This window comes from Pseudorasbora parva, chromosome 14 (genome assembly GCF_024679245.1).
Source record: "Pseudorasbora parva isolate DD20220531a chromosome 14, ASM2467924v1, whole genome shotgun sequence".
NCBI classification, from domain to species: Eukaryota; Metazoa; Chordata; class Actinopteri; order Cypriniformes; family Gobionidae; genus Pseudorasbora; species Pseudorasbora parva.
In genome coordinates this window covers 6,894,164-6,918,774 of record NC_090185.1, presented here as the reverse complement: position 1 = coordinate 6,918,774, position 24,611 = coordinate 6,894,164, and the positions used below count along the sequence as shown (strand labels likewise).

Sequence of the window (24,611 nt, the reverse complement as noted above, 5' to 3'; positions counted from 1 at the left end):
CTAATTTGTCAATGGTACGTATCAAAAATCTAAAAGTATACACTGTAACATTGCTGTTCATCGATGATGTCAGTTACATGGAGCGCGAAAATTAGCTACAAACTGGCAAACAAATATTGTAAAAATGTTCTGTGATTTCAGGAGGGACAAAATAACCCATCTACAACAGAGGGGAAAATTCCAACATTTCTGGAGAAAGCTGCTGAAAGAACTGTAAGAAACGGGTGAACTGAGGAAGGTAATTTTAATGCATGTATTTCACATAATATTTGACATAATATCAGCATGATTTTAGTTATTTTCTTTAGCAAAATTATACATATTAAGAAGGCTTTGACATTCAAAACATAAGTGACAGTGAGCAATATTAAATTAGCAAGTAAACCTAAAAACACAAACCCTGTTTATATTAAAACAGGTCATAAAACTATTGAGTTTTATTGACTATAGTGGAGATGAGTGTGATGAGGTTCAGGTGTGAGTAATCAGTATTCGGGAGAGGGAGTGCGCTGTGATTGGCTGGTGTGAGAACCTGGCAGATTTATAACAAATAGAAATTGAATTTGAATCTAAAATCGTGTTCTGTATTGTTAAAGAATTAGTTCACCCCAAAATTAAAATCTCCTGATAATTTCCATTGGTCATATTCTAAAAAAAAAAAAAAGCATACCTTTTACCTCAAATGCACGACTTTGATGTTGTTTTCCCACTGCGTATTAAGCCGGAAAGGTCAGTGCTGACCAAGTGCCGAAAAACTCCATCTCATGTTCTCCTCTAACTTTAAAATTGTCAGACATTGTTGTTTTACCTTTTATTTTTGTAAAGGGTGTTTGATTTAGTCTTTGCACTTTTGTTTTAACACTGGGACGGTACTTCCACATACGTCACACGCGTGACCTTTCCAACGTAATGACGCCACAAAGCCTTACATCAAAGTCGAGCATTTGAGGTAAAAAAGTATATAAGTTACATGTTTATTTATTTTCTACTGAAGAATGAAAGACATGAACGTCTTGGATGGCATTGGGGTGAGTAAAAGAATAGGAATTATCATTTTGGGGTGAACTAATCCTTTAATGTACATTCTTTCTGCTTTGCTTTTGGAGCCATAATAATTTATGGGTTGTGAAAACACTGAATGAATAGACATCATGGTACTTGGACATTATTAAATGGCAAGTCGATAGTAAAGTTAAGAATTCCAGCAAGCTGTGTGTTAATGTGGTGTGTATTCTTCTCATTTTAGCTCCTACATCCTTTTGGGCTGAAGGTCAAGACAGAACCAAACCAAAGCTGGCCTGTAACCTGCCGGCCTATACGACAGACTTCACACTGACAGCTGCTGGCATGGATGCTGCATCACATGCTTTTGAACACTTTTCCACCTAGAATGTATTCGTCCCCCACCAGGAGACTTCATGTCTTCATCTATTGTGAGTGGATATCATTTTAAACATTATTTAAAAAAAACACTAATTTCTTCTAATTTTTATTGTGTAGTATATGTATTTTTCCGTAAAAATAAAACAAAATTTTAGTAATGTTTTTAAGTAATAAAGTAATTCATTGTTAAGTAATGTTGTTATAATATAATCCTGTTAATTTATGTACAGTATAAATTGCAAACGTATGCTTGTTTTGGGCACATGTTTACAGCTTATAGACATTTTAGAGGAGGAAGATGCTGTGTATTTAAAGGTGCTTTAAGTCATTTTTATTTGTACAATGTTATTTTTGTATATAAATCATTATTACAGTGGATCAAATTGCTATTTTTTTATTTGTAAATTAGCAACTGAATTTTTTAACCATTGCACAGCACCACTTTATCACCAATAATTTACAACTTTGTAGTTTATTATTTTATGTCACATGAGAACACATGCAAGTTTATATTTTTGTTCAGATTATGTAATTTCTGTAATAAAGTTTGTATCATAGAATGGTAACTTCTTTCTGTTGTTATTTTGTAGATGTTTGTTGTAACTTAATTACTTAAATGTACTTCAAGATAATTTAGTAAAACCGTGGTTACACTGTGGTAATACAACCAATTTATGGTACATAATCCATGTTTTTTAAAACCATGTTTACTGCAAAAAAACATGGTTGCTGCAGTCATAGTTACAATGGTTTTACTGTAGTATTACTACAATATAACTGTAGTAAAACCATGGTATTAAAACCATGGTTGTTAAAAATACCAGTTACTACAGTAATTAAAACTACAGTTTTACTATAGTATTACTACAATATAACTGTAGTAAAACCATGTTTTTTAAGTAATTTTAATATTTTTTAGTTAACCTAACTATAACGACTTCCGCTCTGAGAAACCCGGAAATGTGAAAAGGGTCTAATTCTACTTTTTTTTCATTCTTACAGTGAACCAAGTATCCAGACATAGTAGCCTTGGTACACTTTGCTATCTTTGCTTTGTCCGAATATGCCTTCCCTACCATGTAGAAAGTAAAGATAGCAAAACCGTGTGTGTGCGTGCGTGTGTGTGTGAGAGAGAGAGAGAGAGAGAGAAAGACCCAATTGGATCCAATAAAATCCTGTTAAAATTATCCTAGAATATGTATGTATTGTCTTATAAGACAATTCTCAAAGAATCCTATAGGAATCAAATAAGAATCTTAAAGGACAAGACATAAATTATCCTATAAGATTATTTCTAACGGAATCCTATAGGAATCAGATAACATTTGGAATCTTATTGGAATCCTTTAGGATTTATCCTATGGGATATTTATGTATTATCTTATAAGACAATTCCCAAAGAATCCTATAGGAATCAGATAAGAATCTTAAAGGACAAGACATAAATTATCCTATAAGATTATTTCTAACGGAATCCTATAGGAATGGTTCCAAAATATGATAGAAATTTTTAATGGAATCCTGTACAGATTTCCATTAAAAATCCTTAAGGATTTTTTGACAAGGGCATCTTTTTGTAAAAGGCATCTCCATAGCCTACTGTATTTTTGTCTCGTGTATTTACGTTTTTCTCAGTTCGCTGCATAAAGCTTATACACAATATTTCAACAGCTTTTACAGAATAAAGTTAAAATGTTTATGTGCTTAACCACATTAAATCGCCATACGACGTGAGCAATATTTATAGCGCATTATGCTTAATTGTAATTAATCCTAGGTTCGTTATTAATCCAAAATAAGAAATCGTCTCGCGCTTCCCGCCCTCACGCAACAGTATTCTTCTGCGCTCTCCGAAATTCAAAAACGAACTGACGAACCAGTCGCATTCTTCCTAAATGTGTAAATAGTTTCATTAGCTGGGCACTTTAATTTTAACAAACCACGTGAAAGTACGTGAAACAGAAGTTCTGAACGTCTATGATGCAGAGATGCATCTTCGCGGTAAGTTACAGCTGATATAATTAAGAGAAGTGTAGTGTAAAATGGAGGCCAGCTACTAAGAGTGGAGGTAATCTAATGTTCAAATGTCAACTATGTGGAGCAATTTAGGAAAGAACAGCAGCATCTTTCATAGTGACATTCCTCTTCAAAGGGCATTGTGTGTCTCCAATCCTGCAGCTTTTCATCACCCCAAACTTCAGGATGTAATTTTGAGAAAATCTGAGTTTTTGTTAAACCCATTGACCATAATGAGCTGAAGACATTGTACTGTTCCTCTCTTCCTCTAAAATGACTCATTGTTAGGAGTCTGAGATGGTTTTATTTGATATACTCGAACATAATTTACTCCCAAAGCTATAATTATATGTCAGTTTCGGAAGCCTCAAGCCATTGGCATCAGGGAACATGAAATACCTATCATATGTTTTACTGTCATGGAGTGCACATTGCCTGGAGCAAAATTATTTGAGCAGGTTTTACAGGAAGAAATACTCCAACTGTCCTATTGAGAATATTTGGTGTTATTTTTCAGACCTTCTCCTTTCTTTCCTTTTCACGAAGGGGTTGTTTTCTAATGTATGTTGGTTGATTGATTTTATTTTAGGTCTTTTTTTAGCCTTTGTTTACACTGCACATGATTATGATTTGTTTTTAAATTCATTTTGTAAGACTAATAATATGCGGTAATATGACTAATATTAATATGCAGTGACTGGCTCCATGACCTGTCCATAAACAATCAGTGTTAAGATCTGAGAACATATTTTAACATCATAAATATTTATATTATGTATAGTCTACTTTTGAATAAAATAAAATTTTATGCAAGGCAGAACTTTACATCACGCAAAAAGACCAATGCAACACTTGTGCAGGAGACTCACCTCGTAATATATACAGCACAATTTTGAATTTATAGATAAGATAAAATCTACACAAACCTGTATTTTACTGAAGGCATGCACCAATTAGATGGAGATGTACTGCAATGCGTAACACAACCCGAATACTGTAAAACTAGCCAAACTACCCATACAGTTAAACCATCCAAATACTGAAAAAATAACCCAGATGATCCAAACCTGAATGATCTAAACCTGGCTCAACCTGGGATTTGGGTAGAAATATCTGGGTATTTTTTAGTGTACTGTACATGAAAGCTGATTTTAACCAAAACAATAAGTAAACAGTCAATGTTTGTACCAGTTTGATTCAGGTTTTCTGCTGTTAAACAAATAAACTGAACTGAATCATATATATATATATATATATATATATATATATATATATATATATATATATATATATATATATATATATATATATATATAAACTTGTGTTCGGCTGATTGTATTGCAAGAGGAATTGACAACATGTTCATCCTTTCTCATTGAATAATAAAATCATTTAATTCTTAAGAATAAATCATTACACAATTTCTGTTACATAGTCATTTAATATTTTGTATTTGAATGTTGAATATATTTGTTTATATATAGTATTTAAATCAAGTCTTTATTTAAGAAAAAAATTCATTGCAGATTCCTCCCATTGATTCACAAAAAGATGAAATAAAACTACTTTTATATGGTTAGCTGTCTTAGGTATAGTATTTTTTGATTATGGTCAACACTTCAGTGAGTGCTGAATCTGGTGCTGTTTCTGGTTTCAGTAGTCTTGATCAGGATTTTAGGTGATGGAGAGTTGTTCTGCTGAAAACCATTCACCCCTTTGGAACCTGTGAAACAAAAATAATACTATTGAGCTCTCAGATTGTGTATGAAGGGCACATTTTATGTTTTTTGTGCTGGTAATGAACTGGTAATGATTTTCTTCCTGGATAATTGGTGTAAAGTAGGTGTTTCATTCAAGAATGGGCCGGCAAACACCATTAAGGGGCCTATTGTAGAAGTCAAATGTTTTATGTATATACAGTGGCCATTGTTGTAATGAATGTCCATTTAGACTTACTGTAGTTGGGAACAGCCTGGATGTTCACAATGGACTGCTGCCCAATTCTGTGTGAGGAAAAAATAATGAGACGGTCAATATTTATTTATGTAAACACTCTAGTTTCACTTCTCTTAGGTACAGAACGGCCCCGTCCACACAGAGACGCATTTAGCTGTATACGTATACATTTTGTTTCGTCTAGCCTGACAAGCCAGACTCACATCAAGATGTTTGGTCTGGAAACTCACCATTGACAGCTCAATCCGAGGGGCGGGATAAACGGTTGTCTTTCAAACTCCCTCTGCATGCGATAGGATAGCGCTACACCAACCAGAGCAACGAAGGTGAAGCAGAGCTAGTTGATCGATTAAACTTTCGCCGCATCAGGTTGGCAAAACTCAGAACACATCTTCCCTTTTTAAGAATGACTTCAGTGCCGCTCTTTGTTCTTTTCTCAGAGAACTCCAGGTCTTCCAGAGTCGCGTTTAAAGCTGATTCGAAAGACCGCCGTTCACCAGTTTCTGTGTTTACTAGTAGCATGCAAGGGCAACTTGGCCGCCATTGTTAAGCTCCGCCCATCGACTCTATACATGATGTGATTGGCCTGACCAGAGTTTGGCGTTTACAGCTCAGAAGGGTATTGAGAGGTGCTAGACGATACGCGCGGCAGATTACATTTGCTGCTGCTAGGGTGTGTCTAGATTTCTAGGCTACGTTTCGTCCACACGGATCCGCCGTTTTGGAAGCATGAATCCGATATTTTCTGAGACCGGGTCCCAGAGTGGATAAATCTCAAAACTAAATTTTTAAGTTTTGTGTGTACAATCCGTATATATTTTGTGAAACAGTTATGTCATCACACAACGTCCAGCACTGTGAAAGATACAACTATGGGCACTGGGCATGCGCACATCAATATCGCGTCATTTAATTACAGTATTTGCATTATTGTAAGGGTAGGTGTAGGCGTTAATGAAACACATCTGTTAAGTAGCAAATATTTTATCGTGAGATAAATCGGATTGGGAAAGCTCTGGGGTCGGATTGGGAAAGCTCTGGCTTCGTGTGGACGAGGCCTTACATAGAACTCGACATGTTACCTGTCCTCCTCGCCTTCCAGCAGCTTCCTGTACGTGGCGATCTCGATGTCCAGTGCCAACTTTACATTCATGAGCTCCTGGTACTCGCGGAGCTGGCGGGCCATGTCCTGCTTGGCTCTCTGGAGCGCCTCCTCCAAGTCCTTAATACGACCTTTGGCCTCCTTCACGGTCATCTCGCCACGATCCTCTGCCTCCGCTATTTGGTTCTCCAGGTTCGCACGCTAAAATGATTATAGCCTCAAGAGTTAGCCACCACCATGGGGTTTAGGTTAAAGTAAAGGTTAATGTAGCACATTTCTCACCTGAGATTTAATAACCTCGATCTCGCTCTGCAGACGGCTGATCATGCGGTTGATATCTCCGATCTCTCCTTTAGTGTTTCGCAGTTCATCATTGTACTGGCTGGCCTGAGAGGACATCTGATCGAACTGACCAGAACGAGATGTTAAAACACAAGATGTACACAAGTTACTTTAGCCCTGTCTCAAGCTACTCCGCAAAGAACAAAGAAAACAGTTCTCGCTCCCAGGGCTGCAAGATGTAGGCTAATTTTGTTCTCGCAGGCCTGGTTTGGGATTTCTCACAGCTTGTTCTCGACAAATCTGAGCAGAACTTTTTTCCTGTGGGTGTCGGAGAACTATTGTGTGATTGGTCAGAAATTTAATGTGGGCGTGGTTAATGCTGAGAAACGGATTTGTTCAGCACTTGCTTTTCTCGTGAAGTATGAAATGTCCTGGCCAAAACGAACTTTGTTCTTGTTCTTGCCACCTCGAGGAAAACCAAACACATTTCTTTGTTCTTGCAGAGTATGTACGAAGCTTAAGGGTTGCAAACTTTCTAGGATTTTTGGAAACTTTCCAGTATTTTGGGGGGAAATTTTCTGAAACTTTGAGACGTTTCTACAAATTTACAGTTCAACGTTCAGCCCTTTTGCAATCCTAGTCCTGTCCTATAATAAAAGATGTTTTAACTAAACAATTTTATTCCTAGACGTTTAAGAAGCTCTGTGAAGAAAAACACCTAGAGTCAACATGAAAAGTTTACTTTTCTAATCCATCTTCCTGGTCACATTGTGAATGTAATGACTTGCCTCTGAAACGACTTTCCCCAACCAATCAATTCCCAATGTATAAATTCTATCCCGCCCCAAATATATGTATGACACCGAGTTTACTTTTTCAATCAGAAATGCAAGGTACTTCATGTTGACTTTAAGAGAGAAATCTCTTGGAAGCGAATGCATTTATAAAAGGAAGAAGTCGCCTTTTGTGTCTACCTTGGACTTGTACCAGGATTCAGCTTCTTCACGGCTCTTGGCTGCGATATCCTCATATTGAGCCTTGACTTCGGCCACAATATGATCCATGTTGAGGTTTCGTGAGTTGTCCATCTGCACGACGACGGACGTGTCTTTAATGCTGGCCTGTAGCTCACGCAATTCCTGATCCAAATAGACAAGGCATATGTATGTATTTTGAAAGCCAAATTGGTCTTGCTATTTGATTTGACCAATATTTGCCCATATGACAATGCATACTTCAAGATTTAAAGACAATACATTACAATTACATACTTTGACTTAGTATGTACTGTATGTTTCAGAATCTTCATCTGAAATACGTCAAGCATTGCAAACATGCACACACTTGGATTAATGCTGAATGAATAAGATTCATGACGTTATTTGTATAGCACATTTCCTACACTTGTTTCACAAAAAGGTTTTGGTTTGGCATTTATATCAAAATGTTGCTTTATAATGAATGCCACTATACTTTAAACATTTGTATGTTTTTTTTCTCTGAAAGCAATTTTGACCTGGTGCGACAGAGTCAGGTGTGAGTAGTTTTGTATGTGTGTGTGTGTGTGTGTGTGTGTGTGTGTGTGTGTGTGTGTGTGTGTACAACTGTCTTTGTGAGGACCAATTTGTGTATTAGACCAGCGGAGTGAGGACAAAGACAGTAAAGTGAGGACATTTTGGCTGCTCCTTACTTTCTGAGACACATTTATATTCCTGTTTGAGGGTCAAGACTTGCTTTTAGGGATTAGGTTAAAAATATGTCAAGGGTAGGTTTAGGGAAAGGGTTCAGTTAGGCACTTAATTGTGATGGGTAGGGTTAGGGTGAAGTGCTAGAGAGATTGCATTATGTCAATGAATGTCCTCACAAAGATTGTGTGTGTGTGTGTGTGTGTGTGTGTGTGTGTGTGTGTGTGTGTGTGTGTGTGTGTGTGTGTGTGTGTCACCTCATCATAGATGGTCCTCAGGAAGTTGATCTCATCAGTCAGGGCACCAACTTTATCCTCCAAATCAGCTTTCACCAGATACGCAGAGTCTACATCCTATGGGACACAGTACAGTTTTTCCTCTTCTCAATTGCAACCTTGAATAACTTGTATGTCTTCCTTGGGCATTGAATGCTCATATCGATATTCAATTGAGATACATCTTGTTAGACATTAAGTATGCAACTTTGACTTCTTGCTAGTCTCTGTAGGCCATTGAAAACAGATCTCCTCTGGTGTATAAATAATGACGCATCCCCACCCCGGCTTTTGTCAGTGGTGATTTGATCCCTCCAGTCTTAACTTTAGCAGCTCAGAGCTCTTTACCCCTCCCAAACATCTCATTGTTCTCTCGCCTGGGCTGCTTTTATTAAACGTGTTGTGAAAGTTTAACTTTCACTGGTCCTAAAAGTTCATCTTTTTACCTGGTAACCTCCCCTAACCCCACATCATGAGGTCATACTTCTTGGTTTGTGTTTCATAAAGTTTAATAAAGAAAACTATTTTTGACTCCTGACCTCGAAAGGCAAAAGTGATCAGTTTACCAAACCTATTGCCTTAATTGAAAAAAATTATGTGAACTTGACAATTCCACATAACGTAATTTTTCCAATTACGCTTGTCATCTCTTTACTAAATTAAGTCAACTGATCACTTTTTACAGTGGTAACAAACCTTTTTCAGAATCACAAAGTCGTTCTCCAGGTTGTTCCTTTTGTTGATCTCATCTTCATATCTAAGTCAAAGAAAATACAAAGTGCACATTTAAGTTTCTGATGTCTGTGAATGAAGACCAAGATTAAGTTTAGGAAAGTGTTCAAGATATTAGAAAAACAGTGATATGTTGTTTTTTAATGATAGATAATGAACTGTGTCAGATCAAATCTCTTGCAGGTTGGGCTCCATATTCGGTTTCTCAAAGAAATACAAGAGAGTCTCTCGTCTAGCGTCGATCTGAAGACTTTACTTGTGCTTGAAGTCCTCCACCAGACCCTGCATGTTCCTCAGCTCTCCGTCCAGCTTGGTCCTGTCGTTGTTGACCACGTCCATTTGTCTGCGCAGATTGGCCATGTACGCCTCAAACATGGGCTCAACGTTGGACCGGCCCGGGGCTTGGTTATGCAGCAGCTCCCACTTGGTCTCCAGCATCTTGTTCTGCTGCTCCAGGAAGCGCACCTGTAGAGGTACAATACATATAGTTCGGTATGGATGCACAATCTCAGTATTCAATGTTATACGAAGACAATTTTTATGCAGCACTATTTGTAATCAAAGTAAATATGACCATATCTGATGGTGATGTAGATGTTTTTCAACCTAAATGTAAATCCTCCTTGAGGAGCATGATAAGCTAAGTCAATTAAAGTGTTTGACTGTAGCTCTGTTACCAGTTATTCTCTACACATTTTTCTGTCATGTTTCTTCGAGCGCTGAGAAGTCAACTTCTGTGGAATTTTAGCTTTCTTTTTTTTAAGCAAAAGCTCTTCCTTGAAAGTTCATCAGTTCACTGCACATCCTGAAAGCTTGTCCGCTTTAATAGATGCCCACCCTGCCAGGATGGACTCATTAACAGAGCAACATGACTCCCCATTAGCTGAACTCTAACACTCCGGAGAGTAGTGGCTGACCTAGATGGGTTCTGGGTAAATCCTTAATTTCGAGCACTTTAAAAGCCGACCTGAGTCCCGTGTTGGAAGACCCAGCCCTGCCCCGACCCACAACAGTGACTTGGTTGTACTGCAGTGCGATTGAAGTGTCGATTTCAGTCCGGCAGGCTCCTGGGATTTGGTTGCATTGTACTCAAGCACACAAAAGCCTCCTTCATACTCTCTGGGATAGTGCCGTCTTCAGTGGCTCAGTCAAATATGACCTGCTTTTTATCAGGTTTCAGGCTTCAGAGAAATGGGTCACGCTACAGAACTATCGTTTACCATACCAAATCACCCTTCGCTCGGAGGTTTGCGCTGCAAGAGATGTTGATTGTATAAAAGACTAGCCATCAACACTTGTTTTAACCTCTACTTTTTTGACTGAAACTATACCGTTCTCAGGGAACAAAAGAGCCAACTGTACCTTATCGATGAAAGTTGCGAAGCGGTTGTTCAGCGATTTTATCTGGTCCTTTTCCTTAGTGCGCACCATCTGGATGTTGGGGTCGATCTCCAGGTTTAGGGGTGCCAGCAGGCTCTTGTTAACAGAGACGCTGGTGATTGGAGGACCCAAATAAGCCGAGCTGGTGCTGAAGCTTGGAGCAGATGCGCCCAATGAGACCCCACTCAAACTGCTGTAGCCAAAACCTCCCATCTTCACACTGCTCCTCACGGAGCTACTGGAGCTGATGCGTTTGTTTCTCAGACTCATAGTTGGATAGTAGCGAGAGAAACTGAACTGCAATGGCAGATGTTTCAGATGAGAACAGGTGGGCAGACCTGAGCACAACGGGAGTCTCTCTGTGGAGAGGCTGGGCTTTTAAAGTCCAACCAGGATGGGGTGGAGAGTTCCTATTGTGGGAAAACCTGTTTCAGATTGGACACACGCACACACTATCTGCTTTATCTGAGCTCCTGGGTCGACAGTGAGCACAGGCTCACTCTCTCTCTCAGTCTTCTTACTGTTTCACCATGCTCATATAGCATCTAAATGTTTAATGTGGCCCATGTCAACAACATTCCCGAATTAACTGCATGCCCTAGTAAAAAGCAGTCATACTATAATGTACTTCATCTATGCATTCTATTAAAAAACTTATATTTAATGGCCACATTAACCATGAATTATGTGTGCATCAGTTACACCAAGATGACAAACATTAAGAAAACAATGTGATTTTATGATTTGCTTTAACAAAATATATTAATATAGAGTAAAATCAACCTTTTGTGCGTTTTAAATAAAAGCAATGTATTTCTATGGGAGCAAAACCAAGTTATTCTTTCATCAATCGTCGGCTATAGTTAAACTAAGATATATTGAGAGCTTACTCTACATGGTAAGACCTTTTTTGCCTGCTTTGTTGTCCATGTAAATTATCTGAAAACTAGGATAGATCTTTTGCTCTCTTTATAGATCTCAATTGTTAAAACAACGTTGCTATGGCTTTAAATGTTGTAAATGGTCATATTAACATTTAACTGTCTAAATGTGCTAGTTATCAGATGCTATTGCATTTTGTTTCATTTTGCTAAGAAATACATTTTCCACCTAAAATACATTTTCTTTTTTTATAGAAAGACATTTGGTAATATTGCATTTAATAACTGTTGCCATTTTATATTTATGTATATTATGTAACTTATTTCTATGCAAACAAAACCATGCTATTCTTCCCTCAAACAGTAGTAGTGTAGTTGAAGACATGTTGAGTGCTCCACCTACTGGTAAACTGGTAAGCTCTTTTGCTTGCTTTGTATTATAATTAAGGCTATCAGAGAAATCGTTTTTACGAGGTGGGAAGTGTTTTTGCGGATGGATGGATGGATGGATGGATGGATGGATGGATGGATGGATGGATGGATGGATGGATGGATGGATGGATAGATAGATAGATAGATAGATAGATAGATAGATAGATAGATAGATAGATAGATAGATAGATAGATAGATAGATAGATAGATAGATAGATAGATAGATAGATAGATGTGTGTTTAAGTCACATTCGTCGGACCTAATTCATGAAAATACAGAAAGATTTTAAACTCTACTTCCAGCAATTGAAGAACAAAGAATGTGCATCAGGTTCTTCTTTTTAATGTTTTTAATTATTTTATGAAGCCACTGTAGATATACTTTATCGTTTATCATATATTGAACAATATAAAGGCTATTACCTATTACACTGTCGTTATTATGCGCATGGGAATTATCTAATTTTCTTGCTTTATGCTTTTTATGCTTATGCCTTCACGTGCTAAGGTAAAAAATTGCACATGAACGCCCTCTGATGTCGTGTTTGCCACTGGGAAGTTCAGAAATATTTTTGATACCCAAATTCCAAAGAAGGGCGTGCCATAGGCTACACTTTAACACGGTGAGATCTGCCTGCTGTGGCAGATGTGATTTTATTTGTTTCCCCCCAAAACAGCGAGGTCGTCTTGTCTTGTCATTAATGTATTTACGAGTGCTAATTATTTAAAGCATGCGTTTACATATAACAATGTACACATATCAGTGTGCGGGACAGGTTTGGTTTTAATATGATTTATCCAATAAATAGGAAAGATTAACCATATGGTGCACTCCATGATTCCTGTTCATTCCGACAACAAAGCAATGGAATGCAACAAGTTTGTAATCACGATTTCTAAAACAGACTTCCGATAGGTGAAGGCATAGTCACAATAAATTCCCTACAAATAAATATTTGTGCATGCTCCCATCTCGCAAAGATCGGGGCTAATCCAGAGTTTATTCCCTCTCGTCCATCTTGTATACGATATTTTCGACATGACATCATTAGCATCACCTAGCTATTAGCAAGCCAGTTAGAATCAGCTAGCAATATTTTTCAAGAAGGTTGATTTTTGTTTTGATTGATATGGTTTATTAATAAATATTCATATATAGGATACTGTTATTTTGGCTTGTCTTTTTAATTTTAAGCAAAAACATGCTTGTACTGATTTGTCTGTATATTGCTTTGTCGGAGTGGGGGCATTTTACCTCACTCTGGGGGGCATTTTACCCATACGGTGGAGTAAACGCCCCATTTGGTACAAATTTGATTTGTGTTAAAAATGTAGTAACATGAAAACTGTACATTTTTCACACTTGATTACCAATGTCATTTTCACTGAAAACTAGGATAATTATTCTAGACATTATAACCTTTGTTCCACAGAAAAAGTTACACAGCCCTAAGGGGGGGCGTTTCCCCCCACTCTGCAAACATTCCTTGCTTTGCCGTGCCTGCCGCTCAAATTACACCTTTAATAATACCAATTGTTAGTTATATGCACCCCACCGCCGCTCCTATGCATGCGAAGACCGCCCGCTGACTTGTTCTTAGTTTGATTTAGCTAATTATAATTAACAGATAAGAGATGACCCGCACATGTAGCGTCCACCTTGAGGGAGGGACACCGTTTGCCTCTTTAGTTCCCGCTGTCTGTCGTTTAACCAATGATACACCAGCATATCATGACGGACAAGAAAAGTAGCCAATGAGAGTGCGGCTACTTTCAGCCAGCGGGAACGCCCTCTTTCTGCACGAGATTTGTTTTTCTGCAGCCAAGAATTGCGTTTTGCGGTGAGTGCCTGCTTATGACAATGGAGATAACAGGTAAAGACGAGTGTGTAAACGGCATCAGAGATGAATGCGACGATACCGCCGAAAATGAGAAATCGTCCGGCATCAATGAGGAACTCAACGAGACGATTGATTTGGGAGAATTGTCCGACGAGAGTGAGGCTTCCAGCGTGGACTCCAAAGAGGATCTCGATGATCTGGATTACGTTTTGGACCAGTGAGTTTACACACGTTTTAATATGCTGTTTATGTTTATATAAAGAGGAGATGTGTGTGTGTGTGACATTAATCACATTTTAGGCAAAATTCTAATTATTTGGAGCTAAATAATATGGCTTGAGGGCAGATTATACATTTAAATCTATATAATGGCCACCTTTAAATGTTTCGATTATTACAAACCATGTGCTATATGCCTGAAGTAGTAAAGGAAAACATGAATGATCGGTGTGTTTTTAATTTTTATGCAGTGACAAAATATTGTAATGCCCCCAGACTGCAGTGCATTTTTTTATATTGCACATACAATGCATTTTTTCCCCATCTTGCGCTATTAATGTAATAACTTTAAGAATTACAGGTAGGCCTACGTACATGTTTTACGTTTCTCCACAAATATAATAATTTTAGATGTGCGTGTAACTATATTACAGCTATTTATTTTGTATTTCTTTAGGGATTAGAATATGGACATAAATACACATCATGCATGTGCGCCACAAGCAACAACAAAAAATGTGGATGGGTCCCTCCAAAATTTTTACTGGAGTAAATGCAATTTACATTAAGTGCAAATTGTTTGCATTGTTAACCAAATGTCTGGCTGGGGCCACCAGACATTTTGAGAAACCTAATTTGTAGGAGTAAGGCACACGGCAGAAACTTTTGGCACAAATAAGTGAAAAGTTTTTAATAATAAAGTGTTTATTGATTAGGTTTTAGGTGAACAGAATTATAGATGGTAAAAGTGAGTGGGTCCAATATCATTGGTTTTGACGCCCATGTACAATTGTAAAGACTGCCTTTAGCTGTATAGGTATAAAAATTAATACAAAAAAATCTGGAGTTTCATAGTATTAGGTAATTTTTCTTTTCTAAATCTTGGATTTTTGTCTTGGAAGGTTTTATCTGCATTCTGAGCTGTTTTAAGATTTTGAACTTTAAAGATTTTGCATTTCACATGGAAACAATGATGAGGGGAACAAGTCTTTTTCATACAAGAAAATGACAGAGCCCCTAAATGTATTTCAAATGAACAATATCAATATCATTAACTTTATAAACAGGTTTTTTTGCTTTATTTTTTGGAACAGGTCAAATGCATAGAACTTTTTCTTTTTCTAAAAAAACAAAACCAATAATAATAATCACTTTCTTCTTGGAATTATAAGGTTCTACCTGGGAAAACATCAATTGAAGTAATATTTTTCAAGAAACACAAACAGTTTCCTTATTGGTTTCTGGTTCAAGTTAAGCATAAAAGGCAGTGCAAAATATTTTGTTCGGTGCAGATGCTAATTAGGTAGGGAATATGTTGGGTAGTTTAACACATTATGTCAGGAAGCACTAGTTATGTGTTTTTTGTTTTTATGAGGGGGGTTGGTTTGGTTTGGTTTGATTTGATTTAGACAGAAAGCAGTACTGTAATACATCTGACCATGAAAGTGGGACAGGTAAAATGGCTTCCTTTCTTGAAGTTGGCTTGAGAAAACCTAACCCGGAAGTTTTAAGTAGTTTTAACAGCTTTGATAGATAGATGGATAGACATATATGGATGGATCAATAAATGTGGCACCTTTAATGCTGTTTTGTATTGCCTCATGCAACAGGTTTTCAGAACCTTCTGATGATGTTTCTGATGGTGATGGTGACTGGAATCCTGAAGTTACTCCAAGAAAGAGGAAAAGATCTGGTCTGTCTTCCATATCACCATCTCCAGCAAAGCCTGCTTCGCCTGCCTCTGCACAAAGGGGTAAACGAAAAGTTAAAAAAAGCAGTGCAAGTCGATCCCTACCTTTTTCCATCTTAGAAAACAAGTGGAAAAGTGTAGATGAGCCTGATATTGAGCCGACTCGGCCAATCTTCAGACCTAGAAACACGCCCGGCCCACAGTTGATGTCCAATTCATCATGTAGTCCTCTACAGTATTTTGACTTGTTCTTTTCAAAATCAGTGATGAAAACAATTGTATCAAACTCAAATGCATATGGGGCCAAACGTCAGGAAGGAAAGAAGGAGGAGGAATGGCGGGACATTTCTGTGAAAGACTTCAAGTCGTTTCTAGCACTGGTGATTTACATGGGCTTGCTGAAATGCTTCAAACTGACGGACTACTGGAGGAAGTCAGAGATCTACAGTCTGCCGTTTCCTGCTCAAATCATGTCAGGTAGAAAATTTCTTTGGATATGTGCGGCTCTCCATCTTAGTGACCCCAAAGTAGATGCAGAGAATGACGAGAAGAAGGGAACGCCTGAATATGACCGCCTGTGTAGGATCAAACCGCTGTACCAGGACATTAGGGACGCCTGCAGAGCCTCTTTCCATCCCTTTCAGAACATCTCCATTGATGAACGAATGGTTGCATCAAAGGCAAGACATGGACTCAAACAGTACATGAAAAACAAACCTACAAAATGGGGGTACAAACTCTTTGTACTGGCAGATTCCCTCTGTGGCTACACATGGGACTTCTTCATTTATGAGGGAAAGGTGAATGCAGTGGAGAGCAAAGGCATTAGCTATGATTCTGTCATGCATCTGGCAGATGAAAGGTTGTTGGGTTATGGCTACAAGCTGTTTGTTGACAACTTTTACACCAGTCCCAAGCTCTTCAGAGACTTGCTCGCTAAGAAGATCTGGGCCTGTGGCACTGTTCGAGCAAACCGCATTGGTCACTCAAAGAAACAGGCTCCTCGTGGCAATATTCGCTGGTTCCGGGAAGACAACCTGCTGTTTGTTGAGTGGAAGGACAAGAGGGACGTGCTGATGTGCTCCACCATTCATAAAGCCTTTAATGGTGAAACCATAAAGAGGAATGTGAAAGGAGCCGATGGAGTTTGGGCCATTCAGGATTTCCCCGTTCCATCTGCAGTGTTGGACTACAACAAGTTAGTAGACTTTATTCAATGGCATAAAGTTTGTGATTGTGCCTTTTTAACTAAAAATCTTGTTCTTTTCATTCCAGGAACATGGGAGGCGTGGATCTGTCTGATGCTCTGATTGGATATTACACAGTTCTACATAAAACAAAAAAGTGGTATCGGTCCTTTTTTTACCACTTTGTGGACATTGCTATAGTAAACGCCTTTATTTTGCACAAGCAGACGGCCCAGATGAACAACCAGAAGCCTTTGACCCAGAAGGCATTCCGAGAGGTTCTTGTTAGAGAGCTTGCAGGACTAGGCCCTGAAAAGGTCTCTAGACGAGCACCAGTTCGTTCTACTGACCCCCACCTGCCCAAGTACATCAAAGGACACAGCACATATGGCAGGCGGAACTGCAAATTATGTTCAAACAAAACTCCAGTCATGTGTGAAACTTGTCAGGTGAATTTGTGCTTTCTTCCGAAGCGTGACTGCTTCGGTAAATGGCATGGACAAGGTCAGGGTGATGAGTCTGCCACAGAGTAAAACTTAAAGTTCAGTTCATCTGTAGACCAAACTGCCAACCAAAACCAATCAAGGTGTTTGGCTGGAAGCTTACGCTGCTATAGTACCTATATTGTACATTAGGATACTTTAATATCTCTATTAAGTTCTCCCCCATTCAGATCAGTTTATAAGGTGTCAGATGACACCAAACACGACATAGTTACATGAACATAGAACACATTAGTGGATAAATAGTATATATATATATATATATATATATATATATATATATATATATATATATATATATATTAGGGATGGGACGAAATATCGTTTGACAAAATATCGCGATACAAAACGTGACGAAACGCATCGAGGTCGAAAAAAATGTATCGCGAAATAAAGATAGATGGCACTGCTGCATGATTTGCGTAGAATGAGGTTGGGGTGCAGCAGCAAACATTAATAGGGAAAGAAAAGGGTTGACATTAGCATTAATATTCTAAACCAAAAATGCAGTTATTGCCTACATAAACTACCACATTTTCTGTTTAACTTTTATTAGACTCCAGAAAGAAAAGGGCATTTTTTCACTGAGCCCATTCTCTGCAGTCTGAGCGCGATGCACTGAATCTCACTCTCGCTCATGTCTGAGGTAAATCATTAACACCAGCACCGCTTACCGTACACCTGTTTTATTGAACTAAATACATTACAATCGGCTAAAACGAATGCACAGGTTACTTTCCTGAACAAGCGCGCTCCCGAGTCCGTGTTCTTCACACTGTCCACGTGAATCGCGGCCCAGTTCGGCGCGCACGCGCAAAATACCGGCAGTTCAACAGGAAATGCGGATCTCTTAAAGGGGCCGCACTATATTCCTACTCGTGTAATATGGACCTCCTCCAGGTATGGTGTGGTTCTGGTTCGCTCACTGGTACACATTAACAATTTTTCATACGAACTTTGCCCTGTTCTGAATTAAACTGCCAGTGTAAAAACTCCCTTTATATTCTTAAATTGAGAGAAATCACTAACAGTTACTTACTCATTATTTTTAAGTTTAGGCTTAAGAGAACAATTTCTTAGATAAACATATCTATGACCTTTGATATGTCTAGTCTTCATACTGTATTGATTATTATTGAATAAGTATGGTTTCACTAATAATAAATGTACATTTGCATAAAGCATGCATATTTGTCCATACCTATGTTGATTAGAGTATTAAAAACTTAATTTAAACTTAATTTAAGATACATTTACAATTGCTAAAAAGGTGCGATTTAAAATCGAGTTAACTCATGACAATCATGCAGTTAATCGCGATTCAATATTTTAATCGATTGACAGCCCTACAGTGCCCTCCACAATTATTGGCACCCCTGTTTAAGATGTGGTCGCGGACTTCTAAAAATTCTCCTTTTTTTTTAAACAACATAGAACCAAAATGCAAAAAAAGAGAAAAATCCTACCTTTCGTTTAAGTACATTACTTTGGTGGTAAAAAAAAAAAAAAAAATCACAGATTTGAAAAAAATAAACATAAAATTTGATATCGTATCGTGACGTATCGTATCGTAACCCTGGCATATCGAGGTGCATCGTATCGTGAGTTTAAGTGTATCGTCCCATCCCTAATATATATATATATATATTTGAAAGCATGTCCTGTAAAGCAAAGGTTACAGATGTGTCTTTGAGATGCAAACGACTGCCCCCCAGACAGAACCATCCTATTGTCTGAAATGTCCCAACAGTGCTCAATCAGCATATTGATGAATCGCTGACTCTAGATACGCATTAGCATACTAATGTGATGATAAAGACAATTGTACCTTGTTTAATTCACATGTATTCCTTTTAAAGGGATTTCTGAAGTTCTAGAGCAGTAAAGAGTTCGCTCAGCCCTACAAAGGTAAGAGCGTTATCAAACCCCAGGAATACAAAGACATGCAACGTGAAAGTATCAAGCCGTTGACAATGACTTGAGGCATTTGAGGCTTATAAATACTGATGAACTGTAAATATCATATAAAAGAAAATTAACTTTTAGTAGTAGGTTTATGAGTTTTTTCATTGCAAGTAGTTGAAGTAGTGAAAACTGACACTTTCTTTTTCTCCAAGTGTTATTTTTAGGGCTTTTTCGATGTTTTAACACTGCTGAATTGTGCCATTTACTACTGATCCGGGATTATTGACAGTTATTGTGTGTTTGTTCATTGTGGTGCTGCAAAATCAGTATTACAATATATGTGGCCAATTGTGAGACATGTATAATATTCTAAAGTAGTCTGATTGGAGTGAACTGTTTGTAAGCTGTTGCATGTCATTAAAAATGTTCATTATTAATTGCCATTTCAGAATCATTTTTGGATGTGTGAAAATATATTGGTAAGTAAGTTAGAAATCGGTGGTATCAGCCATGAAAATAAGCCTTTTTTCATAATTGCATATTTTATATATTTTTCATGACTGAATTGGTTAAAGCTGGGACAGAAATTTCAGCTGTCCCAACTATGGGAAAAAGATTCAGTAAAAAATACATACACTGCAAATGTGCGTAATTATTATTTTCTTTAATGCATTTATCCATAATTGCCACTAGAGGTATTGTTTGATTTTGCTTTTCTTCTTTGGACTTAAAAATTATCTGATACAAATGGCAACAAAAAATGCCTTTGGGATATAAAACAAGTGTTTTTTTTTTTTATGGCCAATCAGGACAATCAATCCCAGTGATGTCCAGGTACGGGATACCTATAGCCAATAGAAGAGCGATCTTGGTGGTTATTGAATTAATTCTGCGAGAAATCAGCGCATGGTGTTTTTGCTTAATTCGCTAGAGCGACCTGGTGTACAATCCGCAACTTTATTTGTCTCTGCATTTTGTGTTGGACGCGTCCAATGAGGAGAAGGTCGACAACGTTCTGGACAGCTCAGAGGAATGTGTCAACAGGAATGATTCGCCCACAGGGCTCGCAAAATGTCTTTATCAAACAACTATCATCCACCCGCAATTAATTGGAAGGATATTTTTTAGCTAAAAATTGTTTTAATTCTAATTAATTGCGGGTGGATGATAGTTGTTTGATAAAGACATTTTGCGAGCCCTGTGGGCGAATCATTCCGGTTGCCATTTCTCTATATTGGAAGTTTTCAGAACAATTGTGTAAGGGAGCTGAAGCTCATTATAATAATGTTATCTAGTCATAGCCTTGGGCATTTACTACAAAGTCTTCATTGCGCAACACCCATAAAAACCAAGTGTTCCAGGAGCTAGGCTCGTAACCAGGGAAGAAAATGTTTTCGAATGTAAAAACCACGCAAATGTTGACCTCATATAACAGTATGTATGTATACACTTTAAAAACTAATACTATGATTTACTCAATTTTTTTGGTGAAACATTTTTACACAAAAAAAATTGAGTAAATTTTAAAGCAGTGAAATCAATTATAGACACTATAAGAACAGAGTAAATGTAAGTAAAAAAATTAAGTAGATCTGAGTAACTGCATTTGTTACATTAACAAATTCAATTGAGTAGAAAAAATTGGGTAAAAAGCATTTAAAAACCAATATTTATGACTAATATGAACTGTTTTTATTTATGAGTATTACTAACTTGTATAGTATAACTTTAATTTCCTCTAAACCTTTGTAAAATACTCCACAGTCCACACAAACACACTTATACATGACATGGCCTTTATTGTCGATGAGTACAGCAATAACGTTACAGCATATATTACTGTTTTGACATGTAAAGAATAACAGTTATTTTACAACATTTAAACTCATGTAACAAACATTTTAGAAATAAAAATTAAACATTTAAAAGTAATTCAAGTGTAATCAACCGGTCTGTTATGCCATTTCCACCGTATCAGCGCTGTTTCCCGAGCCTGAGATGGACTAACTCGGTCTGCGGGTGGACTTTGAACTTGAGACCGCTGTCCTGCATTTCATTTTTAGGCGCCAGACTCCATAACCTGACAATAAACAAACAGTGGCCAGTTTTAATAAGATTTTATCATCCAAATTCATTATCTTTCCGAATAAAGTTGTGTTTTGAGCAACACAGCAGGCGTTTCAAAGACCAACGCCACACGTTAACTTAAGGTGACTCACACTGTCCCTGTATGTTGTTTTGAATTAAATAAAATGCCTTTTAGCACAGTAATGATTATATAGATTTAAAAAAAAAAAAAACATACAAACCTGAATTTAACAGAGGAAATGCCCCAATTCTGCGACGCTGAGAAGAAGAAACTGCTCTGGTGACTGAGGAGAATTCAAATATCCGCACTCACTCAACCGTCGAGCTGTAGTCACGGCAGAGGGTGGGGGAGGGGTGCATTGTTTTAATCGAGTAAACTTACTCAATTTCCTCAGTGTGTGTTAAATATTAATAATCTTGATTTTAATTAAGTAATATTTGTGGTTCTTGAAACAGATCGGTTTAATTCTCCATTCTCAAATATTTTGAAATAAATTTCACAAATGTATTAAGTATATTTAAAATAAATAATTGGTTATTTGAATACTAAATTATTTTAGTGAAAAAAACTTAAATATAACTATACATTTTAGACAAAATTAACTGTTGGATTTTTAGTCAATTATTTTGGTATCTTTAACTAAAACCATCAAGTAAATGATATTGAGAGATTTTATTAAGTTAATAAAGTTAATTATTACTGTGATATTTACTAAGCCACTGAATTATTTTTTAGAGTGTATATATATTTGTTTTTAAACAGTTTGACCCCTTTAAATACATTATCTGTTACATAAAAATACTGTGTGTTTGTTCAAATTTACTACCATTGTTTTAAACAAGTTAAACTGCGCAGCATAACGACGACAAAATAGTGTGATCAAACGTATAGGTAATTCCAAAACGAATGAATTACCTCATCTGTGAACATGATTTGAGAATTTGTGATGAAATGGCATCTCCCATCGTTCCACTCTCCTTCATAGCATAACTAAGCTTCACCTTTGTTGTTGTTTTGTAAAAATGTGAACTCTGGTGACGAAACCTTGCAGCATTTATAACATTATCGGTACAATTCAGATGAATTACCAAACAGCATTCAAGAAAAGACAATGGACAGTGTTGGGAAAAGTTACTTTTAAAAGTAATGTGTTACTCTACAAAAAAAGTAACTAATCGTGTTACTAAAAAATTATATATATGTTTTATTATTAAGTGCCTTTCAGAATCACTTTATGGATGTGTGATTAGGCGTAGTTTGTTGAAAAATATTGTTTGTAAGTCAGAAATGATCTTTTTTTAAAGGGGGGGTGAAATGCTGTTTCATGCATACTGATCTTTTTTCACTGTTAAAGACTTGGATTCCCATCCTAAACATAGACAAAGTTTCAAAAACTAATGTTGGACGTTTGATGGAGTATTTCTGTGTCAAAAATACTACTTCCGGTTAGTCATAAGTTTCGGCCAGTTTTTTGAGATCATGCGTCCCCTTTGACGTTAATGGGGGCGGAATTTCCTTGTATGGGCCTGAGAGAGAGAGAGAGAGAGAGAGCGAAAGTAACAGCCTACCCCCATCAAAGCGCTGGCTTGTAGGATGCGCTGAACAGGTGATGTGCACATAACAATGTCACCAAAAAAGTGCGTTTTTGGTTGCCAGACCAAGACAGTCCTGCACAGATTCCCCAAAACCCCGCGTTAAGGCAACAGTGGATGGAATTTGCTAAGTCTTGTAAGTCAGAAATGATCTTTTTTTAAATAATTCATGACTGAATTTGTTAAAGGTGGAACTGCAATTAAACTTAATTTTAATATTGATATAATATTTAGGGGAGAGTGGGGTAAGATAAGATAGTGGATAAGTTGACCCGCCCCCTTTATCTTGGGGGGTACACTTTGTCATGTGACCATACATTTTGGAACAACCCATTATTTCTGCCAGACTGAAAATGAGAAGCACATGGGAGGAGTGGAAGGCACCCTTTTACTTTAAAAACTGTTTTTGGCTGGTCAAAGTAAAATGTTAGCATAATAGATGTAATTGGCTGTTATATCAAAGCAACATTTTCCATGTCTAAAAATATTATTGGTCCATATTGGTGATTTAGCAATGCGTAAAACCATGCAAATCATTTAGCCAAATATTAGCCTGAAATGATAAGCTAGCTAGTTGTGTCCAAAATGGTAGCTACGGGACAAATTGAGCCAAATGCTATGGGGTAAATTGAGCCAGCATTACAGTAACCATCATAGGGCACTGTAGTTAAGTTAAAACGCCTCTGGTTTAGTGTAACCTTTTTTTTATACTCAAGTTTACACCAAATTGACAGGGTGGCCAGGTTTTCACAACAAAACCTGTCCAATTGCAACTGAAAACTGTGTTAAAGTAGCCCAATTCTGCATGAAAACCGCAGACTTTGCAACACTGGCCCTTGATCGCAGTTTGTGTCCACCTGAGTTGATGTCATTCGCCTCCGTCCTTTTTTCAATGACGTACGACTCGCATTTACTTAATTGTAAATTGTTATTTAATTGTCTGCGCGTGCTTCTCCCGAAATTAGTTTGCGAAACTTCAATTTTTGTTCTCGGGTTACTACCCGAAACCCAAAGTTTAAAAGTACGATTAACAACGATACAGACCCCGTCAGGCTATGGCAGACGTGTTATTCAACCTATTGTAAGTCGATTTATCATCACAAGAGTCTTGAAAATATATTATGAAGGTTGAAGTTACCTAGTGCTGCTTTAATAAATCTGCAAAAATGTCAACAATTCTGTTTTTTTCCTGTCAATATAGGGTGCTGTTAGCCTGACAAGCCAGACCCACATCAAGATGTTTGGTCTGGAGACTCACCATTGACAGCTCAATCAGAGGGGCGGGATAAACGGTTGTCTTTCAAACTCCCTCTGCACGCGATAGGATAGCGCTACACCAACCGGAGCAACGACGGTGAATTTTATTCACCGTCGTGTGTAAATATAAGAGCGAAATATATACCGTGAATCGTGAATATAAGAAACCGTGAATATAAGAGCGAAAAATTTAAGAGGGTATG

General features: G+C 37.4%; 2 protein-coding genes across 2 annotated transcripts; one reads left to right on the top strand and one right to left on the bottom strand.

Moving 5' to 3' along the window:
- Nucleotides 1-4,831: 4,831 nt before the first annotated feature.
- si:dkey-222f2.1 (keratin, type II cytoskeletal 8) lies at nt 4,832-13,767 on the bottom strand. Its single transcript, XM_067415386.1, has 10 exons — nt 13,657-13,767; nt 10,794-11,221; nt 9,688-9,896; nt 9,396-9,456; nt 8,682-8,777; nt 7,714-7,878; nt 6,740-6,865; nt 6,438-6,658; nt 5,356-5,402; nt 4,832-5,122 (listed from the first exon to the last, which is right to left on the bottom strand). Exons 2-10 carry the CDS (start codon nt 11,079-11,081, stop codon nt 5,019-5,021), a joined length of 1,317 nt encoding a protein of 438 aa, XP_067271487.1. The 5' UTR covers nt 11,082-11,221; nt 13,657-13,767; the 3' UTR covers nt 4,832-5,018.
- An 86-nt stretch (nt 13,768-13,853) lies between these two features.
- On the top strand, nt 13,854-17,818 carry LOC137039988 (piggyBac transposable element-derived protein 4-like). The gene is made up of 3 exons (XM_067415385.1): nt 13,854-14,183; nt 15,796-17,073; nt 17,151-17,818. The coding sequence occupies exons 1-3, from the start codon at nt 13,981-13,983 to the stop codon at nt 17,593-17,595; spliced, it is 1,926 nt and encodes a 641-aa protein (XP_067271486.1). The 5' UTR covers nt 13,854-13,980; the 3' UTR covers nt 17,596-17,818.
- Nucleotides 17,819-24,611: the final 6,793 nt, after the last annotated feature.